The following is a 23,612-nucleotide window of genomic DNA, read 5'->3' on the forward strand; positions in this document are numbered from 1 at the left end:
TAACTTTTTTCTAACACAAAAATAATATTTATAAAAAAACAAGCAAACTAGCTTGTATAGAAACTGTAGCAACTAGCTTGTATACAAAATAATATCAAGTGGGAAATAGTTTCCCACTTGATATTATTTTGCTTTGCAATTGCGAAGAGTGGGAAATTATTTCCCACCGCAAAACCCCCCTTTCCCCCCACAAAAAAATAAACATTTTTTTCGTAATCTACGGACCCAACTTACCTAAAAACAATACATCGTTTACATTTTTCTCAAAAAAATCCTCCATTTGATTAAGGGTTTACTGTGCTTTGTCTTTTTGGACCTATAAACTATAAATACAGATTTTGCAGATTTTAGCTTTTTGTAGACCTCCATTTTTGGGGATAGATGCCTACCCCTATGGATAACTATCCATAGTGGGCAATCTGCCCCACTTTGAGAATACTAGCAAGGATAGATGCCCTTCATACTAGAGTTGGAAATAACTGCTGGTTTTGAACAACATGTTGTATCGTTGTGTTAAAATAAACTAACGGTTAATTTAATAGTTAAGTTAATTTTCCGTTTAGTTGTTTTTTGCTTCTGTGTGTGTGAGTAAGTTTTCGTTAAATTAATATTATTTTGTCTATGGCTCTACTCTTGCGTTTTTTTATTGGTCTGTCGTAACATCGTATCATTATTATACTAATATTGATTCTTGTAATGCTTATTAACACACACTGAGTCATAATCTTAAACAAGACAGTAAAATCTTTATTTACTTAGTTTATTTACATTTTCTACCTTTGAAAGCTCAAAACTATTTAAGTGTTTCTCACCTTTATGGCTATATGGAGTTAGTTAAATATAAATATATAAGAATAATCATTATATCACATTATGTATTGATTGCATTTTTATTCACTGTTACTTTAATACGGAAATGATGTAAATTGTCTAATTATTACACTCATTCAAATTTGAGCAAACTTTTAAAAAGTAAATATGTCAAAATTTGCCACAGATACACAATTTCACACAATATGCCACAGAACAGAAAAGGAAATGTAATGACCTTAATGACAGAATTATTTTTTTTACAATGTTACCCCATCAAAAAATAATGTGCCACAGAGTAAATGAAGTGAAGAGACAGATACTTTTATAATGGAAAACACAAATATTACCAGATTCAAAAATATTTTTTTCTTTTTCACCCTCAGAATAGTAATGCTCTATCATTTGTTTCAGTGTCAATTTTTAAAAAGAAAATATTGTAGTTAGTATGAACATTCTAAGGTTTGAATAAAAAAGAGGTCTGGCTTTAAGGTGCCGACACACTAGCGGACGATCGCTCTCGGACGTCTGAAAGCTGAACGACAAAGACGTCCAAGAGCGATCGTGCCACGAACTGTCCCAAAAGACAGTGCACACTATCAGTCGCGGCTGACAGCCACGTCCGTAAGCCGCGTCCGCTAGTGTGTCGGTGCCATCAAACTTTGTAATAAAATATTTTTTAGTAGAATACGACGAATAAGTACATAATAATACCATACTGAGTTTTAACCTATTATTAATACCCATTCAATAATTAAAAACATTCAAAGCCCAATAAAGATAAAATAAACACAAACCTTAATATTTTGTCTATGACAACAACAATGTCGGTAACGTTCATGTAGCTTTAAAAAAACTTCGTTATCGATACGTTCATTCATGTCAAAACAACAGTTCAAAAAAAAAACTTAAGGTGCAAACTTCCTGTCGTTTTTTATCACAGGCAATTATGATTCTTCTATGTGACAAAATAGAGCTCATATTAGTTGATATAGGTGTTCCGTTGTTTACGACTTCGTTAATTGTAGGGTTACGCACAAAAACGAGTCTTCACAAATGACAATACAGTTCATTTTCAAAAATAATTTTGAAATCATTTCGTTGTTTTTTGTGTCATAGACAAAAATGAATCTTAATAAGTGATAATAAAGATCAGTTTCAAATATTTTTAAAAATTAACTTTTAAGTCGTTTAGTTTATTTTAATAAACACAACTTTTGTTAATTCCTAACAACATGTCGTTTTTACAGTTGTAGTTTTTAACGACCATCTCTACTTCATACTGTGTATATTAATAATATTGGTGGGACCATCAATTTGTGTTTCTAAATTGTGGTTCTAAGTTTGGTTAGGACATAGAAGGCTGATCACCTGTTGTCCGAAATAGTGAAACGATCCATGCTGTCGGATGGGCATGTAAAGCAGTCGGTCCTGCGCCTAGCTCTCTCCAGTCGTGTCGGTCAATCCGTCCCATTGGGTTATGAGAGTGATGGAACAGAGAGTGCTCCTGTGTACTGCGCACACACTTGGGCACTATAATCTACTCCTGCGTAGATGGCTGATCTCAATTGAGATTGGCCGCCGTAGTCGAAATTCGGCTAGGAGGACATTATTATTAATAATATTTGAGTTTATATTTTTTGTCTTTTTTTATTTGAAATGAAAAGTATTTTGCAGTTTTAAAATCTTTTTAGTGTCATTGTCATTATGAGATGAATTAGGTACATTATCACAATGAAATTCTAAAAGTAGTTGGTTCATGTTATTTATGGAATGATAAAATTTCAGGATTTTTCATGAATTCCATGATTTTAGTCCAAGAACATACTGGAGCTCACAATCCTTCCTTTTTTGTATTTTCATGGCATATTCTACTATAATCAGTAAAAAGACCAAAAACTTAGTCAAAAGCCCTAGGGCCACCTATACCGTAAAAAATCAGGGCAACTATCCTTTTTGACAAGGATAAATGCCGTAGTATATTTTTAAATAAATAAAAAACTATGAGCCATGTAAATAGTTACATCAACATGTATAGGTACTTCGTGAAACAATAGACTGAAGTAAAAAGAAATATGACGGAATTAATATATATTTATAAAACAGTAAAAATGCACCTCTAAATTTTTAACGCGTTCGTTAAGTGCGCCGCGGTGATGAATTCACATACGAGCGAAACGGGACGTCACCACTCATCGGCGCCTGGCTACCCGAGGTGCTGGGTGCTTGCGGTTTTTAGTTATACAGTTGTTTCTAAATAGCGAGCATGGGATGTTAGGTTTTTTTTAAAATGGGGCATCTATCCAGCCTTTACCCTTAACTTGGTTAACAACTAGGGCTGCCGGTTTCCTTGGATTTGTCCTAGTTAAGAGGGCATCCCGGGAGCGATCGGATGGGGTTATATGGTGTGCCGTGCGTACAGCAGACTCTTCTTCTTCTTCGCTTTTTTGAATAATTATATTGTTGCTATAAAAGACTTTCTTTTGGTGTTCGCACGCGTTTCTGTTGTTAAGTTATCTTTGATAGATTTATCATTCTTAACAATAATAATTAAATTAGTAAATATTACTAACTGCCAGGAAATACAGCTTCTTTTCCACGTCTGTTCCTTGTAACGGCCACCAACCGCAAACTGGCCTCGATTTAGAAAACAAAAACAACTTTCTTCCATCAACTTGTTCTAATTCACATTGTTTCGCGTCAGATACAGGATAAGGCATTCTAGAAATGTCAAGGGTAAGTTCACCTGAATAAGGAAAAGATCATGTTTAATACTAGAGTTTACTAGATATCAATCTTCTGTAAATAAATGTACTAAAAAGTAATGTTATGTCATCATACCTAATGGACAAAAGTCATTGTATGTGTTGAACACTTGAATGTATAGTACTGGAACCATTTTAAAATCATCTAATCGCCCAAATGTTTTATTTTCAACGGTCATCTTCAAATACGTAAAATAACATGAAATTAATAAATTATTATTGTTAAAAATTATAACTTTTTAAATAAAAATCCTAACTAATACAGTGAAACCTGGTTAAGTGGGACCTGGATAAGTGAGAAACTTCCATAGCTGGAACTCATGCTGAGGTCCCAACACTTTGACACTGAATTACCTCTATTAGTGGGACGAGCTAAGTCTCTATAACTGGGATTTGTTCTTTCGATTTATCATCATAGTTTTACCTCTATAACTGAGACAGCGAGTAAATTTTGTATGCATAAACCTCTGTAACTGAGATAACATTGTTTTACTCATTCTTATTCTACCCACAAATTCCACACGTAATTCCAAGTACGTAAGTACAAATTTTGAGCTTCAGTTCAGTTCAATTCAATGTTTATTACGATGAAGTTTTAGTTTCGCTTTACTATACATACATGTTTAAATTAGAAAAATGACAAAACGAAAGCTACAATCGTTATCATTATGTGAAAAACTGAATTTAATATCCGTTTATGAAAGTGGGAAGACACGCGAAGAAGTTTGTGCTGAATATTAATTAATTAATAAAAATTATATATTAAATTAATTTTATTTAATGATCGCACCTGTATAACCTGTATTCTCACCTCTATTAATGGAACCTTCTGTAAATGAGACAGACATTTATCTATACCTGTATATCTGAGACACTGGGTAAGTGGAATACCTCTATAAGTGAAACGATATTGCAGGACCCTTGAAGTCTCACTTAACCAGGTTTCATAGTGTCTGTCTGTCACGCCAAAACTACTAAACCTACAAGGTGGGCCAAAAGTAATCACCCTATGCATTTGTACAAATGACCGCCATTTTCAAATTTGTTTTGATTTTGGAATTGTAAAGGTTCAAATAAACAGCTACTATCCTAACTAATATTATAAATGTGAAAGTAACTGTGTCTGTCTGTCTGTCTGTCTGTCTGTTACTCTTTCACGCCAAAACTACTGAACGGATTTGAATGAAATTTGGTATACAGACGGTCTAGACCCTGGGAAAGAACATAGGCTACTTTTTATCCCGGATTTCCCGCGGGAAAACTTTTTAAGGCGAAGCGAAGCTCGCGGGAACAGCTAGTATTATATATTTTTAAATTTTTGCCTATACTGGTACATAGGTACCCTAATAGAGAGACTCCCCTACAGAACTACTGGGAAAAAAGTTGAAGATAAATAATTAAAATAAATAATACCTCGTTTTTTTTATGATCGTAGTAGAAATTAAAAACCATGTTCCAGTCAAGTAGAAGAATCCCGGTCGGGTCTCTATGTAAATTATCTGTTGTTTGCATATTTTCTTGGTAACCGCCCAACCAACTAATAAAATAATTAATGTAACTTGTTGAATAATTTCTAAATATAAATTCAATATATTGTAATGATATATTTTGGCGAGCCTAATTAATTTAAGATGGGGTAGCTGTTAAAGACTGGCTGGAAAGGTGGAAAGCTATAAATCGCCTACGTCTAGTAGTGGACTCAAATAAGCTCAAGATGAAGATTTAATATAAAATTATATTCACAAAATATTATTTACGCTTTTATATATACGGCAATGGGCAGGGGCGTTCTTGCTTCCGTGTCTGGTCCATCGTCTATTTTGTCAAAGTGTACTCTTAGCTCATACTCAGTGCTAACAGTATCTTCAAAGGTGACGGCGGGTGGCGGAGCTTTGGTGCTTTGCAAGTCGTAAATGTCTACCCACATTTGGAGTTTACCCTAAATTAGATATCACAAGGGTAAGTGAGAATCGGCTATGTAGAGGTATTGTAGTGGCAGATAGACTTAGGTACGTTAAGGCCGCTCGGCCACCACTTTTCGTAGAGATGCAGTCGCTTATTTACCATCGATAAAGTCGCGATCCAGTCAGTAACGAACGAACAACTATCTCGATGCAAACGCGATATTATTTCGAATGCGGCACAAAAATGGTTGTGATAGGTTCTCTCCCTAGTGATGCAGTCATGCATCTCGTAGGTCGTAGTAGTCAGGCGAGCGCGAGCGGCCTAAATACGAATAAACATACAGTCAAAGTGATACGAGTGAGCAAGAATTTTGACTTGCATTAAATTAAATTATTGTATAAAAAAATAAAAACCGTTTCCAATCCCGGCTGATCAGGGTTTAAATAAAGAGATCTTGTCTCCACGTGTTCAGGAACCAGAGAGTATCCACACACTGGTAAGGTATGCCAGTTATGTAGTAAGCTAAGACATACATTTTCCTTTTTTTCTAACTCCTCCGATACAGACCCCTGTGTTTCTGAAAAAAAATATTATTAGGTCGATAGTACAAATTAGGAATAAGACGTGGAAAAGATCACAAGACAATACACTTAAAAAATTTAGCGTACCATACTCTATTTCGTCTCTGTAAACGACCCCGTTAACGATAACACTGCTACTATCCGGAAACTCAGGTGGCTTTAAATGATTTTTGCGGCACAGCTCATCCAAAATAGCTGATGGCTTTTTGCTATCTCTCCAAGGCACTGGTCCATTACTTAAAATAATTCAACAACATTAATTAGCATTTATTCTATTTCATATAAGGTAACTAACAATCGATCTTTTTTCCGAAAAGGTTTTTTAAGAAAAAAATACGCACTTTCTATATTCCATCGGCAATCCTACACGCGCTTTGTGTTTAGTGTAGACCCGGTCTTCCAGGTCTATGACAGTACTACCGATAAGTTCGTCATTCGACGCCCCATCAAAGTCGTAAACAGATACTTTAAGACGATAGTCATCGGGAATCATACAACGGAATTCATATGACCTGGTAAAATCAACAAAATGAAAATACTGCTTCTGATCATGAAGATGACACAACCGCCATGTGTACGGCAGAAAGGAAACTGATGAGATACTGATTATTAAAGAGTCAACTTATTTTTTTCGTAACTGTTAGTGGTAAGTATGTTAATCACAATTTGATTCAATATTAATTTTGTAAAATTGTTCCCAATTAACACGTTCGCTGCGTTCCGGGGACTTTCCCGCCCCGTACGATGACCATCAGTCGGTGCGGTAGTGAAAATGTTGTGTCTATTCGCTGGTGCGGATAGACGGTAGTATTTTTACGGTTTTTGGTGGTACGAATGAGATGACTAGATATTTGTGTTTCTTGCTAAAAATTAAATCAGTTGAAATCGTATTCACTCAACGGGTATTATAAAACCCGTTCCGCACCAGGAAGCAAGTTATTGTCAAGTGCGTTACGGGGTCTATTAACCCCGTATACAGGATTATTTTCCCGTACGAGGTTCTGAGCTCGGTTGAGTAAGTGCGTTTATAAGTGCAAGACGGGATATCGATAAAAAAGAAATGTATAAGTTGCTATGAAAGTTTGAGAAAATCTATGAGCAGTCGGGAAGCTGATAATAAATAATAATTATAATAAAGTGAAAACACTGTGTCGTAAGTGCAACAAAGCATACTGTTTGAAGTGCTTTAATTTAAATCATTAAACTAATATACTTACCTTAATCCTACATCCTACCTAAGTCACCTATTATGCCAAAAAGATATGTTCTTGTGTGTTGATTGAAAATAAATATTTTCTAAAATTTGTCGATAGTTCTATTCCCATCACCATAATTTTATCGATAAATAAATGATCTGTGTGTAACAGGGCTCTAAGAACCTCGTATCTGAAGTTTTCCAGTGCGTTACGGGGATAAAAGCATCCCGTACTTTAATTTTATGAATAAGGGCCTTTTTTTTGATCCGTGGTCAACTTTAACCATTAGTCAAGTCACTTGTCAAGCATGACAGCTGCATACAAATGACAATGGGCAGATTGGGACCACCCTCCAATAGTATTAAGACTAACATCGTTGGATAGATCTTGTCAATAGGAATAACTTTTGCTATGACAGCTTTGTTGTCACAGTTGTCCGTTCAGAGATATTTGACTTATAAGTTCCGATACTCGTCAGTTCATCTTACTGCTATTGGAGGCTGGACCACCCTCCAACAGCATTAAGACTAACATCGTTGGATAGGTCTTGTCAATAGGAATAACTTTTGCTATTACAGCTTTGTTGTCACAGTTGTCCGTTCAGAGATATTTGACTTATAAGTTCCGATACTCGTCAGTTCATCTTACTGCAATTGGAGGCTGGACCACCCTCCAATAGCAGTAAGACTAATGTCGTTGGATAGGTCTTGTCAACAGGAATAACTTTTGCTTTGACAGCTTTGTTGTCACAGTTGTCCGTTCAGGGATATTGGACTTATAAGTTCCGATAGTCGTCAGTTCATCTTACTGCAAAAATACATTGCGGGTTAGCGGTAATTAATAATACAATTGCTTGTTAGCTGCCATTTTCTTAATAAGCGTGACAGGTGAACTGTCACTTCACAAAGAGGTCACCATATACGATGACCACAAACACAACACTCCTCCACCATTAATTTTAAAACTACATTTTATCCTATCGGAACTTATATGTCATAAATCTCTGAACGGACAACTGTGACAACAAAGCTGTCAAAGCAAAAGTTATTCCTATTGACAAGACCTATCCAACGATGTTAGTCTTAATGCTATTGGAGGGTGGTCCAGCCTCCAATAGCAGTAAGATGAACAGACGAGTATCGGAACTTATAAGTCAAATATCTCTGAACGGACAACTGTGACAACAAAGCTGTCAAAGCAAAAGTTATTCCTACTGACAAGACCTATCCAACGACATTAGTCTTACTGCTATTGGAGGGTGGTCCAGCCTCCAATAGCAGTAAGATGAACTGACGAGTATCAGAACTTATAAGTCAAATATCTCTGAACGGACAACTGTGACAACAAAGCTGTCAAAGCAAAAGTTATTCCTGTTGACAAGACCTATCCAACGACATTAGTCTTACTGCTATTGGAGGGTGGTCCAGCCTCCAATAGCAGTAAGATGAACTGACGAGTATCGGAACTTATAAGTCAAATATCTCTGAACGGACAACTGTGACAACAAAGCTGCCAAAGCAAAAGTTATTCCTATTGACAAGACCTATCCAACGATGTTAGTCTTAATGCTGTTGGAGGGTGGTCCAGCCTCCAATGGCAGTAAGATGAACTGACGAGTATCGGAACTTATAAGTCAAATATCTCTGAACGGACAACTGTGACAACAAAGCTGTCAAAGCAAAAGTTATTCCTGTTGACAAGACCTATCCGACGACATTAGTCTTACTGCTATTGGAGGGTGGTCCAGCCTCCAATAGCAGTAAGATGAACTGACGAGTATCGGAACTTATAAGTCAAATATCTCTGAACGGACAACTGTGACAACAAAGCTGTCAAAGCAAAAGTTATTCCTATTGACAAGACCTATCCAACGACATTAGTCTTACTGCTATTGGAGGGTGGTCCAGCCTCCAATAGCAGTAAGATGAACTGACGAGTATCGGAACTTATAAGTCAAATATCTCTGAACGGACAACTGTGACAACAAAGCTGTCAAAGCAAAAGTTATTCCTGTTGACAAGACCTATCCAACGATGTTAGTCTTATTGCTATTGGAGGGTGGTCCCAGCTCCCATATATTTTTGCCCATCCTCTTTTGAGTGGTTTTTAACTAATGGTCGCCATTTTTGACCAATGGTTGAGTTAACTAGGGATCAAAAAACTGGCCCTAAGTTGATAAGTTTTCCTCCTGTCAACGTAGTGGAAAAGAGTAATGTAGCAATTTTCATACTGTTTCCGTTGGTATAAAAAATAATACAAAAAAAATGATTTTTTACAATTTTACAGGTGTTTGAAGTGAATTGGGTATGCAGGGCGTTTTTATCCCCGTAACGCACTGTAAATAATTTTATTACGGGCATGGTCGACCCCGTAACGCACCGTGGTTTAGATTGAGAGTTTGAGCTGCCGCAGTGAACGTGTTAACTTAAGTGCGGCTTGCACAACAAAGTTAATCAAAATTAAATATATTATTATCTCTTGCTCTGACAGTATAATTTTTAAGCACTTTCGAATAGAACGCTCGCACTCGAACTTTCGCAGATCTATTCACCGCCATTTTGTTGTTGACAGGTTGACAGCACTTTCGAATAGAACAATCGCACTCGATTCTATACGTTAGCTCCGTTTTTTCCGGATCTGGATGCAGAGCAAGAGGCAATTGGCAAACGATTTAATTTTGATTAACTTTGTTGTGCAAGCCGCACGAAGTATCCTAAAAAAGCAATGTGTTACATGTGGGACAAAATAGAAGGAAAGCAAGGAGCCAATGATTTGAGTTGTTGCTTAACGATTCAATTTGGCTACATGCATTGGAAGGGAGTCTTCCGGACGCTGCCCGTAGCAACGCACTGCTTTGTAGGGATTTGTATAGGCGTCGGCAAGACGCTCTAATATAAACAAAGATTTAAGGTAGTTTCTTCCAATTTCAGACTTATTTACCTCCTTATATTATTTTAAGAACCATAGTAGTCAATAAACCCGACATACTGCGCTACGTTTACAAAACAGGTACTATGAAAGTTGCTCAGTATGTCGATTTCTTTAACCTGTCGGCGGGAAGTACTCTGAGGAAATTCCAACCAATATTTTTAGTAATGTATGTATGTACCTACCTTCCAAAAATGGGATTTGATGATTGCGTTACATATTTTTTTCTATCTTCAATTTTCTTTTTACCACAACTTATAACTATATAGGGATTAATCGAGTTGTCTTTTGGTTCAAGTTTTAAACCTCTAACTACGTAACATCTCACTAGGAATCGAGTTGGATCATTTCTAGGGTAATCTTCGAAAAAACTGAAATTATAAATTAAAATTACGGCATGACACTAGACAAACAACTCCACAACCAAAAAGGAGAATGGCCAAATCTCTATGGCGCCATGACCCGCAAGAGCAGCCATTGATGAAACATATTATTATATACTGATGTGTAGCCCATGACTACAGTATATCCTGGCGTAAACTTTATTATTATGAGGCATGGGAGAACGAAGATATAGGTGCTGAAAGATCAAGTCTTTGTACTGTACTACAAGGTGTGCCAAAAGTAATCAGTTGCTCTTATTTATACAAATAGCCGCTAATTTCAAATTTGGTTTGATATTGGTGGACTAGACAAATGAAGAATTCATGTTCAGAGGCCATGGAGTAATATACTCCCCAAGGTCGCGGAATAATTGTGTATATTCAGTTTTCAGCTCGCCTTTTTTTTCGTTTTATCTGACATTTTTCCCTGCAAAATCGCCCGTTTTAGACGGTTTTTGTGGGGTTTTTTGAAGACCCGTGTTTATGTGAATAAGCCCGTGTCTCTGAAAGCCCTTAAGGACAACATTCGACACGAGTGCGAAATCTCTCGCCTGAAGCTCTCGCTGCAGTGATGAGAAATGCCATACAAGGGAGCCCATATAGCAATCAATTGTGACGGCCCCCATTTGGCCGATATCATCTTATAGACATTACCAATAAAATTGTAAAGGTTCAAATAAACATAATAAAAAACAGAATCGGAGTTTTTCAGTTAGAAAAAATATTAAAATGAGGTTCTTTAGATTATGAAGAAATCTATATTTATGATATCATGTCACATTCTAACTAGTCAATCTGTCTAATATACAAACACACACTGCATATTTAGAATTGTTTTATTTGATCCTGTAATAATTACTTTAACATGGTAGCAGAGCGCTCAATAACAATATAAATAGTGTATAATGTATAAATTTTTAAAAGTGGTTTAGATTTTTTTAAATATTTTTTCTTCATTTAGAACATCTTTATCACTGAATAAAAATAGGTTTGGTTAATGGCTGCAAAGCGGATCAGATTTGGCCATTCTCTTTTGTATTTTGTATGTAATTTGGTTACCTACCAAGAAAATATCGACTACCTTATCAATGTTACCAAATACGGCAGTGTCGTTCTGATGCATTTGACCAAAAGTACTGGATACTCAAAACTATCTGTTAACAGGGTTAGGGTTACCTGTTACTAAGCTCGACTCCTGAAGGTGTGACAGCTAAAGTGTTGTGTGGAGGCGGCCACGAATATATTGCAATTCCGACCTTAACAGAACCGCAATAAAGCTGATTATCTTTATCAGGTCTACCGACTTTTTTTCCACAATATAGTTTTAAGGATGAACACCAATCCTTAAATTTTGAAAATTCTGGCTGTGCTTCTAATTCCGATTTGTAGATCTGGATGAATAAGTACATATTTTATATTATATCGCAACCTTAACCCATACTTATAAAGCTAAAGGTTTTTTTTATCATAATGACGATATTGGATTACGTTACGGGCATATTAATGTCCGATCAAAATTTTCCGAGTTCTCCATTTAAATGAAGACGAGGACCTCAAAGAAACATGGAATTCATGACAGGTCAGCAACGGTTCGCAGTAACATTGAAGATGTACAAATAATTTTTTTGTAAAAAAATATACTTTATTATGTGTCAAGCTAGCAATGGCTACTTCCTTCGCTATAAATACCGTCTACCTAGGGGCCTACGTTTCCCGTTTGAAATCCGGAATTACCTTAATCTAAATAATAATATTATGATAGGTTGTCATTACGATATGAGGTATGGAAAAGAATGGACCAAGGGTAACGGTAAGTATGAGGTGTTGACATCTATCCGAAACAGCAATATTTTTTGGGTTGTAGGATTATTTTTGATAATTCTAATTTTCCCGGAAACTAATATCACGGAACAACTTCAACGGAATCTTTGGGAATACACGCGTATATTCTATAACTAGGTAGGTACAGCACTTATCATAAATGGTTTAGTTAACGAATGCTATTTGTCAACGACACCCCAGGAGAATGCTTTTGGGGATGTCGTTGACAATAAACATAACCTTACGTTCCATTCTCCCTGTATTAATATTTACTTTCCATTACGACTGCATTTTAAAGATTCTCGATTTTCATATATCTCTTTTTTTACCAGCTTCTAAAAATCTAGTAGGTAATTTATTTATTTGTGTACCTATACAGTGACTCTCTAATCATGGTACTGTCATTACGGAACCCGTCATTTTCATAGCGGTACAAAACGTCTTTAGGAAGCTGCCGTTCTCCTTTGAGCATGGCCAATTCACATTGGTATCACTATACTTAGTGTTGCAGTCCTCAACGCGAACGTGGCACCCTTAATACAGGGTTTTATATTCCTGGTTTGGCTTTAACGCGCATCAGAATATTACTTACTAAAACCGTAAAGATTTTATTCAAACTGTAAATTAAAGTTTTTATAAAAATTGGGATCATTTGTTGTCGACATCATTTGTAAGTGGAACTTTTTCATTGCTCGTTTGTGTAGAATGGTGAGTAGTCAGTAACAAACATTATAGTATATAAATTATGATACTTACAGTAATTCTGTATGGTTCGTCATCACTCGATATCTAAAAAACAAAAATTATAGGTATTAAAAAAAATACCACCATTATCATGATATTCGTAAGATAGTTTAAGAGATCCGATAACACAATAGTATCAACGCCTAAAATTAAAAACAATATATATAGTATCCATGGTATAATGAATTATAAGTAGGTATATCAAAATGTTGACGTAGTTAACTACGTAACTAACTACGTCAACATTTTGATATACCTACTTATACCATTTTTGACTCCATTAACGCTCCTCACTATGCAGAGTTTAAAATGACCCATTCTTTCTTTATTATATATACATAAATAAACAGACAGACCATTGGAGCGTCACAAGAATTATGATTATGAAAATTGAAAAAATAACAAAATCTACAGTTTTTCAACAAAAATATTGTGGAATAAATTTACAATCTCGACTCGAAAATGGAGCAATTATTACGAAGACAAGAGGATAGGTTAGAGGCGCTAGTGTTGATGATCCTTTTCGAATTTGATAAAAAGAAGAAATACTGTGACAAGTGACATGATAAAAATAACAAACTTTCAGAATAATAAAAAGCTCGAAGGAAAGAATATTTTTATTTTTTGTGAGATATTCATGAACAATTCTCTACATTTGTGGTCCTAACGAGTCCGGCATGGATCGACCATTACGTCATAGTACAAGATTAAATAAAGATCAAGTAAGTGGTGTCCAACAAAGTATGCCTAACAACCAACAACCGAGAGTGCCGTGCTCCAACCGATCATCGAGCACGCGCTCCAGCGCCGCGACCATGCGCCGGTTGGCGGAAGCTCAGGCAGCTCGAGAACTTGCCGAGCTAGAAGAGAAACGGCTGGACATTGATCAACGGCGCCTGGAAGCTAAGCGCGCTAAAATAGAGGCTAGGCTAGAGGAACAAAAGGCCCAAATAGAAGTCAAGGAGGTGGAGAAAGCCTCAAATCGTGCCTCGCTGTCACGAGTGGCTTAATCAAAATTATTCAACGCGGGAACAAGCTAATGATGCTGGTGAGACAGAACAGTAAAGGCCTCTACACACCAAAGCCGCTGACCCGGCGGCATAGCCCGGCGGCCTAGTGCCGGCGGGTTAACATAGTACAAAATGAGGCATGATTGTACAAAATGAGGCCGGCGGGTTGAGCCGGCGGCCTAAGCCGCCGGGTCAGCGGCTTTGGTGTGTAGAAGCCTTTAAGTAAAACCCATCAAAGCTACAACCACGACTAGTAAATACCACATTGAATATCAAAAGCCAATCATGCACGACCATAACGACGCCATAGTAAACCTCACACGTGCGATCACCAATGGACTTAAGATAGCTAATCACTCGCCCAAGCCTGAACCGATTCGAGGTGATAAATTTGCTAGGCTGCCTGTCAGCTAGAGACCTGCCCAGGTTTTCTGGTGATGCACTTGAATGGCTGCGCTTCAAACACGCCTTCGAGTCGACGACGAGAATAGGCCAGCAGGGCGATCACGAAAAATCATCAACAATAATGTTATTAAAGTGAAAATTAAATTCACATTTGAAAACAAAACCAAGAACGATGTGTAATAACAGCTCTAGATACATAATATAATTCCACAACTGATTGACAATTGTCCTCCTTTTCTTCATTTGTTAGTCGTATACCTCGAAATCAAAAAATCCTTGTAGCTTTTCACCTATTCGCATTTCACCTCGATAGCGTTTTTTGTTGTAGCGTATAATATCGGTAGTATATTTTGTTACTAGCATATATTTTTAACAGATTTTTACAACAGTAGCAAATTTTTATGTAGCATGTATTATCAATAGCTTATTTATTAAGCTGCATATATTTTGAATAGCAAGTAAGTATTTTATGGCGCATCTTATTTGGGTCGCATATTGTTGTAGTGTAAAAGAAATATCGCGATAAATGTACCTAATAATGCATTACAAACAAATATCTTTCAAGGTGAAAAGCGACTACAGTGAAGGCAGGCAGGAAAGTAAATCTACTATGATTTTTTCAGACAATTGTCAGTAGCGATCAAAAATTATACTACAAGAATAAAAATCTATTTAGAAATTTTGATATCGCGGCGAAATGCGAATAGGTGAAAAGCTACAAGGATTTTTTGATTTCGAGGTATACGACTAACAAATGCTTTTCTTTCCGAACATAACGATCTGTACCCGTATCATGAAAATTCGAGCTAACGAATAGAATCGAATGCGACTGCGACTACTGTCAACTTGACAGCACTTTCGAACACTTTTTACCTTTCGAATGAGTTTCGAAAAGAATGACCACAGAGTACATAATATTATTCTGACAATGACCTATGGAATGATAGCTGTCAAACTTTCGCAAATCTATACACCGCCATTTTGTTGTTGACAGGTTGACAGCACTTTCGAATAGACTATCGAATAGAATATGCTGCGGTTTTTCGTGATACGGGTACTGCACAACATTACGGCATAGTAACTTGATATGATGATAGTTATTTTATAATTAATAAGCTTATGAGATTCAAGATTTTAAAACTTTATTTCGCGCCAATTTGATAAAGTCGCCTTTGATAAGTTTGACAGCTATGGTACCTCTTGACCTCAGTCAACAGTGGCGCCAACTGGTGAGCAAAAAAACGGTAGTCCCCATTACTGTTGTTACGTCTATTATTTTGTATGGCCCCACTCACGCTATAGTTACCGAGCGACAACCGAGTGATGACCGAATTGGCCGGGCAACAGACTTACGCTCTAAATAAATACGGCAGATGCTCGGATCTGCCACGGTCTAACGTATTTTATTTACCTTAGAGCTGTGAAATCTTATCCACCAGTCATTGTGAAATGTAGGTATTTGGTTAATGATAACTTTTTCTTCAGCTTTAACAATAGGCAGCAGAGCGCACTCTTCGTCTAGTGTTCGATGTCTATTTCGCATTCTCCACCAACTAGATGTACTTATTTTAGATTTATTTAATCCTTCTGTACTGGACTTCCTACTTCCGTAAGAAATTTGGCCGTGTGAGTTGTTTTTGTCTTGATTTCGTTTTCTAACACACAGAAGCTGATTAACTGCAACAAGCAAAATAAGAAGGACTAAGGGAAGGACAAACTATTTACATTTTTATTTGTTAATATTCTGATTTTGATGCATCGTTCCATGTTCTTTAATATTATAAATTTTACAGGATAATGAATATATTTTTTCGCGAATTTTGACATTTTGATATCATTTTCGGGCTTAACATGCTGCACACGTAGGTTTCGGCATAGTATACCCTTTTTGCAACACCTGTAGGTATGTTAATCAATATGTGAAATATTAAGCAGATCTAAGAGACCATCACGAATATCTATCTATAATGCAGTATTTGAAATACAGAGCTGTACAGTTACTTGTGATCTAAAATGCAAATACTGGTTAAAATAAGCAAAAATAAATTTATCATGCTGGCTGTCCTGCTACTTTTGAAATTTGATTAGATAACGAAGTAATGTTCCCATATATGTCGAGAAATTTTTGATATTCTCTGTGCCTACCAACTTTTGGCGATTTATTGTGATAACTAAATTCTGACATTACATTTGTTCATCGACTAATGGAAGACGTGCACAGCGACTTCTGGATTGTTATATATTATAATTTATATAACGTTAAACGTTTGGCGGGAAAAACCATCATAGAGTAAATAATACGTATATACATAGAGTAAATAATATATACCTACATAGAGTAACAGCCGGTTCCGATAATATAGCTATCCTGGATTAAAAGTTAAATTTTATCTATCTGTAACTGCCGTTTCAATAAAAATATGTCACTATGCCTATCTAGGATTAACGGTAGATAATGCTGTAACTATTAAAATGACGTTCTTTAAATATGAAGAAATCTATATTTATGATATTATTCTACCTTGTCAATCGTGTAATATACAAAAACATTGCATAGGTTATAGAAACCGGCAGTTACTGAAACTGGCAGTTAGTCAACGACGACCACACTCGCAAAGTCACCGTCTGATATAGCTCCTTATAAAAGAATCTTATTGTTTATGAAACCCAAAAAAGATTCTATTTTTAAACTGATAGAGGTGTAAGTGACGATTCTTGGCGTCAGATTTGTCGCGAAATGAAGAACAAACCTATCATAACTAACTTAAAGCCCTTATGAAAAAAATGCGGCCTCTGGCGGAGACACATTTTGACTGTCGCCCAATCGCGTATCAACAGCCGGGTCCACACCAGACGATCCAACGCGATTCGTTTACGGGCGGCCAGGAATTTTGTACGTAAAATTACAGAACAGAGTACGTACGCATCACTATCAAGGATCGAGGAATATTAGCAATATTACCAATTAAATTACCTTGAATAAAGTTTTGAGGAACAATAGGTCCTAACATAGAGTCCCTTTTCGTTTTTGGTAGCCAATTCACAATGAACTTTGTAGGGTTCTTTCTATTATAGCCAAGAAATACACTTCTCCCAAATGTACTTTTGTCGTAGAGTTTCACTCGAAGAGTCGACCTCAAAACATCGTCAAGAGAAGCTTCAACTATGTTCGACATACGGCAGTTTAAGAAATTACAGTTGCATTTTTCCATCGGTATAGCGTCAGATTTAATCTTAACCTCATCCATTTCTAAGACGACACATGGCTTCCGAGTTGCTTTTACATCGCGCAAACCCCACCAATATACATCAACTCTGTAAAAAATGAACATTTGTTTAAATCTATCTTCTATGTACCTACATAAATAAAAATGTTGCCTAATTTTAACTAGTACACTATAGTTTTAAAACTGCATTTATAATATTAATATTTTTTTACTTGTAAGTAGTGCATACTGGCTTCAAATAGTGTGGTATGCTTTCTATATTTCCTATTTGGTCGGTATTGGTGTCATCGACGGCTGAACTATTACTGCAAAATACAGTTGAGCCAATAACAGTTTCCGGCACCTATAAGATTTTGTTTATTAGTATATTAGGTTTTAATTTCATTATCACAAACCTCAATCAGAAAGGCTAGCACCGAGCGCTTTTAAGACGTGACAAAAAATCTCCGTCTGGGAGTGTGCGACTTTTGTCACGTGTTAAATGCCCCACGCATGCCCTTCAGCAAAGAATAAAAATACTTTATGCAAACCTGTACCATCTGCAAGGACATTTGGATTTGTCCCTTCAATTGGTGATCATGCTTTATATCATACCATCGTAAGCGGGGTGCGTCCTCATACCCAATATTGTCGTTTATAACTGGTGTAGCATGGAAACGACCAACTAATTCAATTTTACTCTGAAAAAAGCGGGACAATTGTAAATTTCCATCATTAATTTGCCAATCAATAGTATTTATGAATGTTTGTAACTAATCTAGATGGACATCTACGATACTGTTATTGCGCTTTTTCGTCTAGTGTTCTTCCCGTGGCCGAGCAACCGTAAAAAACGCTAAAAATATTATCAACGTAAATTCTGAGGATACCTTAGTTTCAGTTGTAGATGCGTATATTTCGACTATTACGTCGGGCGGGCTATTTAATAATCTCTCTGAAGAAGTGAATACCATTCGAACAATCTTAATGACTTCGTCCCATATAGGGGCAACACCCTTACGAGCCTGTAAAAATATTTAAAAAAATTACAGACCCGCGACCCTGCTTAAACACACCCAGCACCTACGAACGCCTGATCGACTGATATAGGATGTGGTCAAGCTGTGATTTCGTGTGAATAAAGATGAGTCATTCATCGTTGGATAGGTTTTTTCAAGTGAGCAAAAAAATGTTATGACGACTAATCCGTCGTCCATTTTGAAATATATTCGTCGGAAGCAAGTATTTTTCAGCGACATTGCACGCTCTCTCCTAATGACAGTTAGGGCGTAATACAAAGTAATATTAAAATGGGAGAAATTTCTTTCAACTGGTTTTATTTACTGAGATAATTAAATAATATAATATTATAAGGCGAACGGAAGATATTGCGCAAGATTCTTGGGCCGACAATAAGAGAAGATGGGGGGAATGGAGGCAGAGGTACAATCGGGAGATCGAAAATATAGTGTCCGAGCCAAACATCATTCGAGAAATAAAATCTTCCCGACTCCGCTGGCTAGGACATGTGGAGAGGATGGGAGAGGATCGAGCCGGAAGAAAAGCCTATCTTGGTCAACCTTCTGAGTGTCGCCCGGTGGGGGGGCCGAGATACCGCTGGAAGGACGAAGTCGCCAAAAGAGCTGGAAGTGTCCGACTGGTCAGATTTGGCACAGAATAGAGAAGATTGGCGCACTTAAATGTCGGAGGCCAAGATCCACTTCGGGTCGCAGAGCCAGCGGAGTAAGTAAGTAGTAAGTAATATTATAATGTATGATGATCATTTGTTATAAAAATTCAAAATGAATGTGAAATAATCCTGTGAAAGTGGCTGTCTTTGTTATCATACAAATGTATTGTTGCCTGTAATATTTTAGAGTGAATATTTAATTTAGTTTAGGGCAGGTGTTGCAAAGTAACCGAAATCAATATTCGGAGGTTTTGTTATCTATGATGTCTCTCGCTCTTTGACAAGAAAACCGGTCGTACGTAATTATATTTTTATTTAAAGCGAAATCCTCTTATTATTTCTAATAAAACCCCAACAGAAAAAATAACATAAACATTAAAATTACAGAAATAAAATATAAAAACTTTCAAGGTACGATTATTCCAATTGTACAGTAAATCAGGACTAGTGACGACTGTAATCACGATTACAGTCGTGAGCATATGGTATGGTGGTTTTTTTTTACTTATAATTTAAATAATATCTCAAAACTTAATGCTAAAAGCATTTTCTTCCAGTCAATCCGCAGGAAGTACAGGAAAAATAGGTAATAAACAAAAAAAATAGAATAAGTCACTTAGGGCTGATTTTTCAATAATCAGATAAAAGTTATCAGGGCCTCTAGTACGAGTTTTGCAATTTATGTAAACGAAAAAAGTTTTGGTTTTCTTCTGTCACCTGCATACATTATCTGTCAAAAGTTTCATTATAGTTTCCGCTAGAAGCGCCACTTTGTATGTGAGAAAACTGACATTTTTATAGTTTTCGACGAACTATCAAACCTGTACTAGACGGTCTGAGGAATAAAATTGTTGCTGTCACTGTCTAATACAAACATTCAGATGTGAGAGCATCATAATTATTCCTCAGATAACTTTTATCTGACTTTTGAAAAATCAGTTCTTAATAATATAATTATAACCATCGATAGGCGAGCGCACTATCAAGCGGCAACACTAGTTATGTACTAACGCCGCTCCTGAAACTTTTCTCTTACCTTTGTTTCAGCATAATGATTTGCCGCGTAAATTCGTACAAATGCATGGAAATTTGAAATGCTTTTATCAAACTTTAATTTTGCTTTGTAAATAAATGCTCTACATTCGATCATCTGCAACACAAACATAATATATATTATTATTACTCTGTTTTATTTTATGGTAGTTGGACATTTGGTTCATGGTTCATATACCTGGCTGCTGACTGGTTTGCAACCGTTGCACACTGGGGGCCTTACATAAAAGTGATAAGTACTTTGAAAGTATTTTTTTTAAATTGAAGGTAGTGTAGTACAATAACAAATAAAACGAGGAGTAATTTTGTATGCCCTGCCTGTCAATGGACTAATGGACGCACCTTATGTAGCCAGCGGACGTCAGTTTTTTTAAACCCCTCAGGTCAGAATGGAAAATCACCCTTCATAACTGGGCCATGCAGCCAGAAAATGCTAATACAATGTGACAAAATCGTCATTTTGCCCACTGCTTGCAAACGTGTTGGAGAAAGATAATCTCAAGGACACTGTAAGACATGGTTACCGAAAGTGTGGGTAATAAACCTTTTAACCCTGACGCAGTTGATTATGGAAAATGTGTTTATAATACTCAAGAGAAACTGAATCAAAGATCAAGGAACAGTAGCAGAAATAATTCTCTTTCTACTCCCCTAAAGCCAAAGAAAAGGAATGTAGCTGCCATAAAAGTGATAAAATACCTAAGAAAGGAATTGAGTCTGGAGTTGATTTTACAGCAGTTTTGGATATAATAAAAACATCCCAAGAAAAAGTCTGCAACCAAAACGAATCCGAAAACGAATACCAGATTCTGAGCATACCAGACTCGCATGGAACCAGACTAGGAAATCACCAGAAGTAAAGATAGCAAAAAATAGCAAATGCATACATACAAAAATATGTAAATCTGCAACCTAAAATATTATGCTTCACGCCTTTGTGTAGCTATCTCCAGAACAACGTTTGAAAACAAATTTAACCTTTTTAAACCTTACGTATCCTCCTTGTGCGCTAGCTCCGTCACTGTGATGAGTGTGTTAGTTTAGATTGTGATTTTCAATTAAAGTTAAATTAATGAAAAAAATATATATAAAAAATGGACACTAGGATACCCCGTGTTGTGGGTACTAATCTCTTCCGATATTGTGCAATATAACTACTTATAAAATTAATCTTAATGATACTTAACTATATCCAACAATCATTATAAAGCGTGAATTTTTAATTAACTTAAAAATAGAAAGTACCGATCATGAATAGGTAACTGTATGTTAAACAATTCAATAAAGTTATACAATTAATAATTCAATAAGTTATACACATAATTATAATATTCAGCATCTATGCAATGAAAATATATATTATAGAATACATAAAAACAACATCAATTATAATTATATTTAACTTGAAATCAACGTTTTAATACTGTGTAATAGTAGTTTCTTATAGGTAAATCTAGTAAATCTGTGGCTTCATCTTACTATTTTTAATTATCATCTTCTAAAAGCTCCATTAGCTCTGTTTCGTGAGACCCTTTCTGTCAGTGCTGCCCGTCTCATCAATGCGCTTGGTAGTGAATGAATATATCTTTCTAAATTATCATTTGAAGGCAATTCTTAATCATTATCTTCGAGTACACTATCTCTGTCGTTTTTTTTCATGACAACTTTCTTAGCTTGTGGTTTCGTTTCGTGATTTCAGTTTCGGGCTTATATATAACATGCTACACATAACAGGACATTGTTGCGTGAATAAACACTTATATATACCATAAGTAACTCAACTAGTCCCTTATCTAGGACTTGTAAGTGGATGGGCCTGTTGAACATAATTCTGCAAGCTTGTCCACCTACTACAGAAACAAGATTATCTATTCATGGACCAACAGAGCGCCTATCTCAGCTATTGCAATACCCAGGCTTGCTGCTCCAGTTTACTCGGGAGCTAGGCTGGCTGAGTTGAAATTAAGGAGATATGTACTAAGGTTCCACTCGAGAGACACGTACAGGACCATCGCCACCTCTCAGAATAGAATAGATTAGTGGATTTTCTATAAAAGAATAAATGTTCCAGACTTGTTGACAAGATAATGCGAAATTGTTTGTCGAACTTTTTTTATTACATGACAACTATGGTTCATAAGATCCTCGTTCATACTCATAAAATAATATTGTATTTTACTAATAGGACAACTCAGTGAGGAACAGTACGAAAACTTCCAGAAAGTATACGATAAGTGATATTTAAAACAGATGTTCATTGCATGAGACCAACTGTTATCCTATCTTTTCGCAGCAAAATATCCCTTTTTTTCATGAAGATGCATTTAAAATTTTTAAAGAGAGTAATTTTGTCTGAAATTATGAAAATAAAAAATGAAATAAAATTAAGTACGTACCTAACAGTTTTTTTATTATTTTGTTTTTAAATATTTACTAAACTGTTGATTTTTGTAAAAGTTATTCGTCAATTTAAATAAGAACGTTCATCATAATAAACATTATCGCCCCAGTGTGCGTCGCATCGTCGATTAAATTTTCTTTTTATAAATAAATGTTCCAATACTTATTCTAGTCCACGGCTCAGTTTCATACTTGAGTAAAGCTACCTAAGCATGAATAGTCATAGGCAGTCATAGCACGAGACCAGAAAATAGTTTTACTTGCCGTTCCCGCAGATTTAAGCACTAATTTGTGGCCGTCCTCGAGGCGTGTTAATTTCATTCCACTCGGGATGTTGGTGTTGAATAGACTGCGCTGTTTGAACAGCCCCATCCACATGCAAAGCTCGATCTTTGCGGCCACGCAAGAACAGCTGGTGCTAGAATTCGGGTGTGCAGGGCATTTTATTGGCTGTAACAATGTAATTTAATTTCTAGTAGGTAGTGATAACTTATGGTGTAGATACGTGGACACCGGTTGGTAGGACTGGAAGGCTACTCTCTAATACGTTGCGTCGCGAAATACGAATGTTAAAGTCCATTCGTTGATGACGGCATTATCGGTACAGTGCCACAAACTTATCTGTTCCGGTGACAGCTCACGTAAATGTGTAATATTTCTTAATTCTATTAGATAGAGGGTTTGCCAGTAGTGGTAATTCGCTCTTGTGGTTTCA

General features: G+C 36.2%; 1 protein-coding gene across 6 annotated transcripts in view; it reads right to left on the reverse strand.

Annotated features, from left to right (window-relative positions):
• Positions 1-23,612, reverse strand: part of LOC105390319 (dysferlin) — a 62,648-nt gene that overhangs the window by 6,580 nt on the left and 32,456 nt on the right. For all 6 annotated transcript variants that reach the window (XM_048633021.1, XM_048633018.1, XM_048633020.1 and 3 more), the window contains 17 exons: positions 23,162-23,347; positions 20,481-20,594; positions 18,645-18,779; positions 18,306-18,455; positions 17,988-18,118; positions 17,523-17,863; positions 15,960-16,225; positions 13,146-13,178; positions 11,745-11,959; positions 10,371-10,556; positions 6,403-6,573; positions 6,149-6,297; positions 5,894-6,057; positions 5,333-5,514; positions 4,989-5,112; positions 3,652-3,754; positions 3,384-3,556 (listed from right to left, as the gene is read on the reverse strand). In XM_048633021.1, the coding sequence (XP_048488978.1) occupies positions 3,384-3,556; positions 3,652-3,754; positions 4,989-5,112; positions 5,333-5,514; positions 5,894-6,057; positions 6,149-6,297; positions 6,403-6,573; positions 10,371-10,556; positions 11,745-11,959; positions 13,146-13,178; positions 15,960-16,225; positions 17,523-17,863; positions 17,988-18,118; positions 18,306-18,455; positions 18,645-18,779; positions 20,481-20,594; positions 23,162-23,347 (2,823 nt within the window). The remainder of the gene's footprint in view (positions 1-3,383; positions 3,557-3,651; positions 3,755-4,988; positions 5,113-5,332; positions 5,515-5,893; positions 6,058-6,148; positions 6,298-6,402; positions 6,574-10,370; positions 10,557-11,744; positions 11,960-13,145; positions 13,179-15,959; positions 16,226-17,522; positions 17,864-17,987; positions 18,119-18,305; positions 18,456-18,644; positions 18,780-20,480; positions 20,595-23,161; positions 23,348-23,612) is intronic.

The sequence above is a fragment of the Plutella xylostella genome, chromosome Z (genome assembly GCF_932276165.1).
Source record: "Plutella xylostella chromosome Z, ilPluXylo3.1, whole genome shotgun sequence".
In the NCBI taxonomy this organism is placed as follows: domain Eukaryota; kingdom Metazoa; phylum Arthropoda; class Insecta; order Lepidoptera; family Plutellidae; genus Plutella; species Plutella xylostella.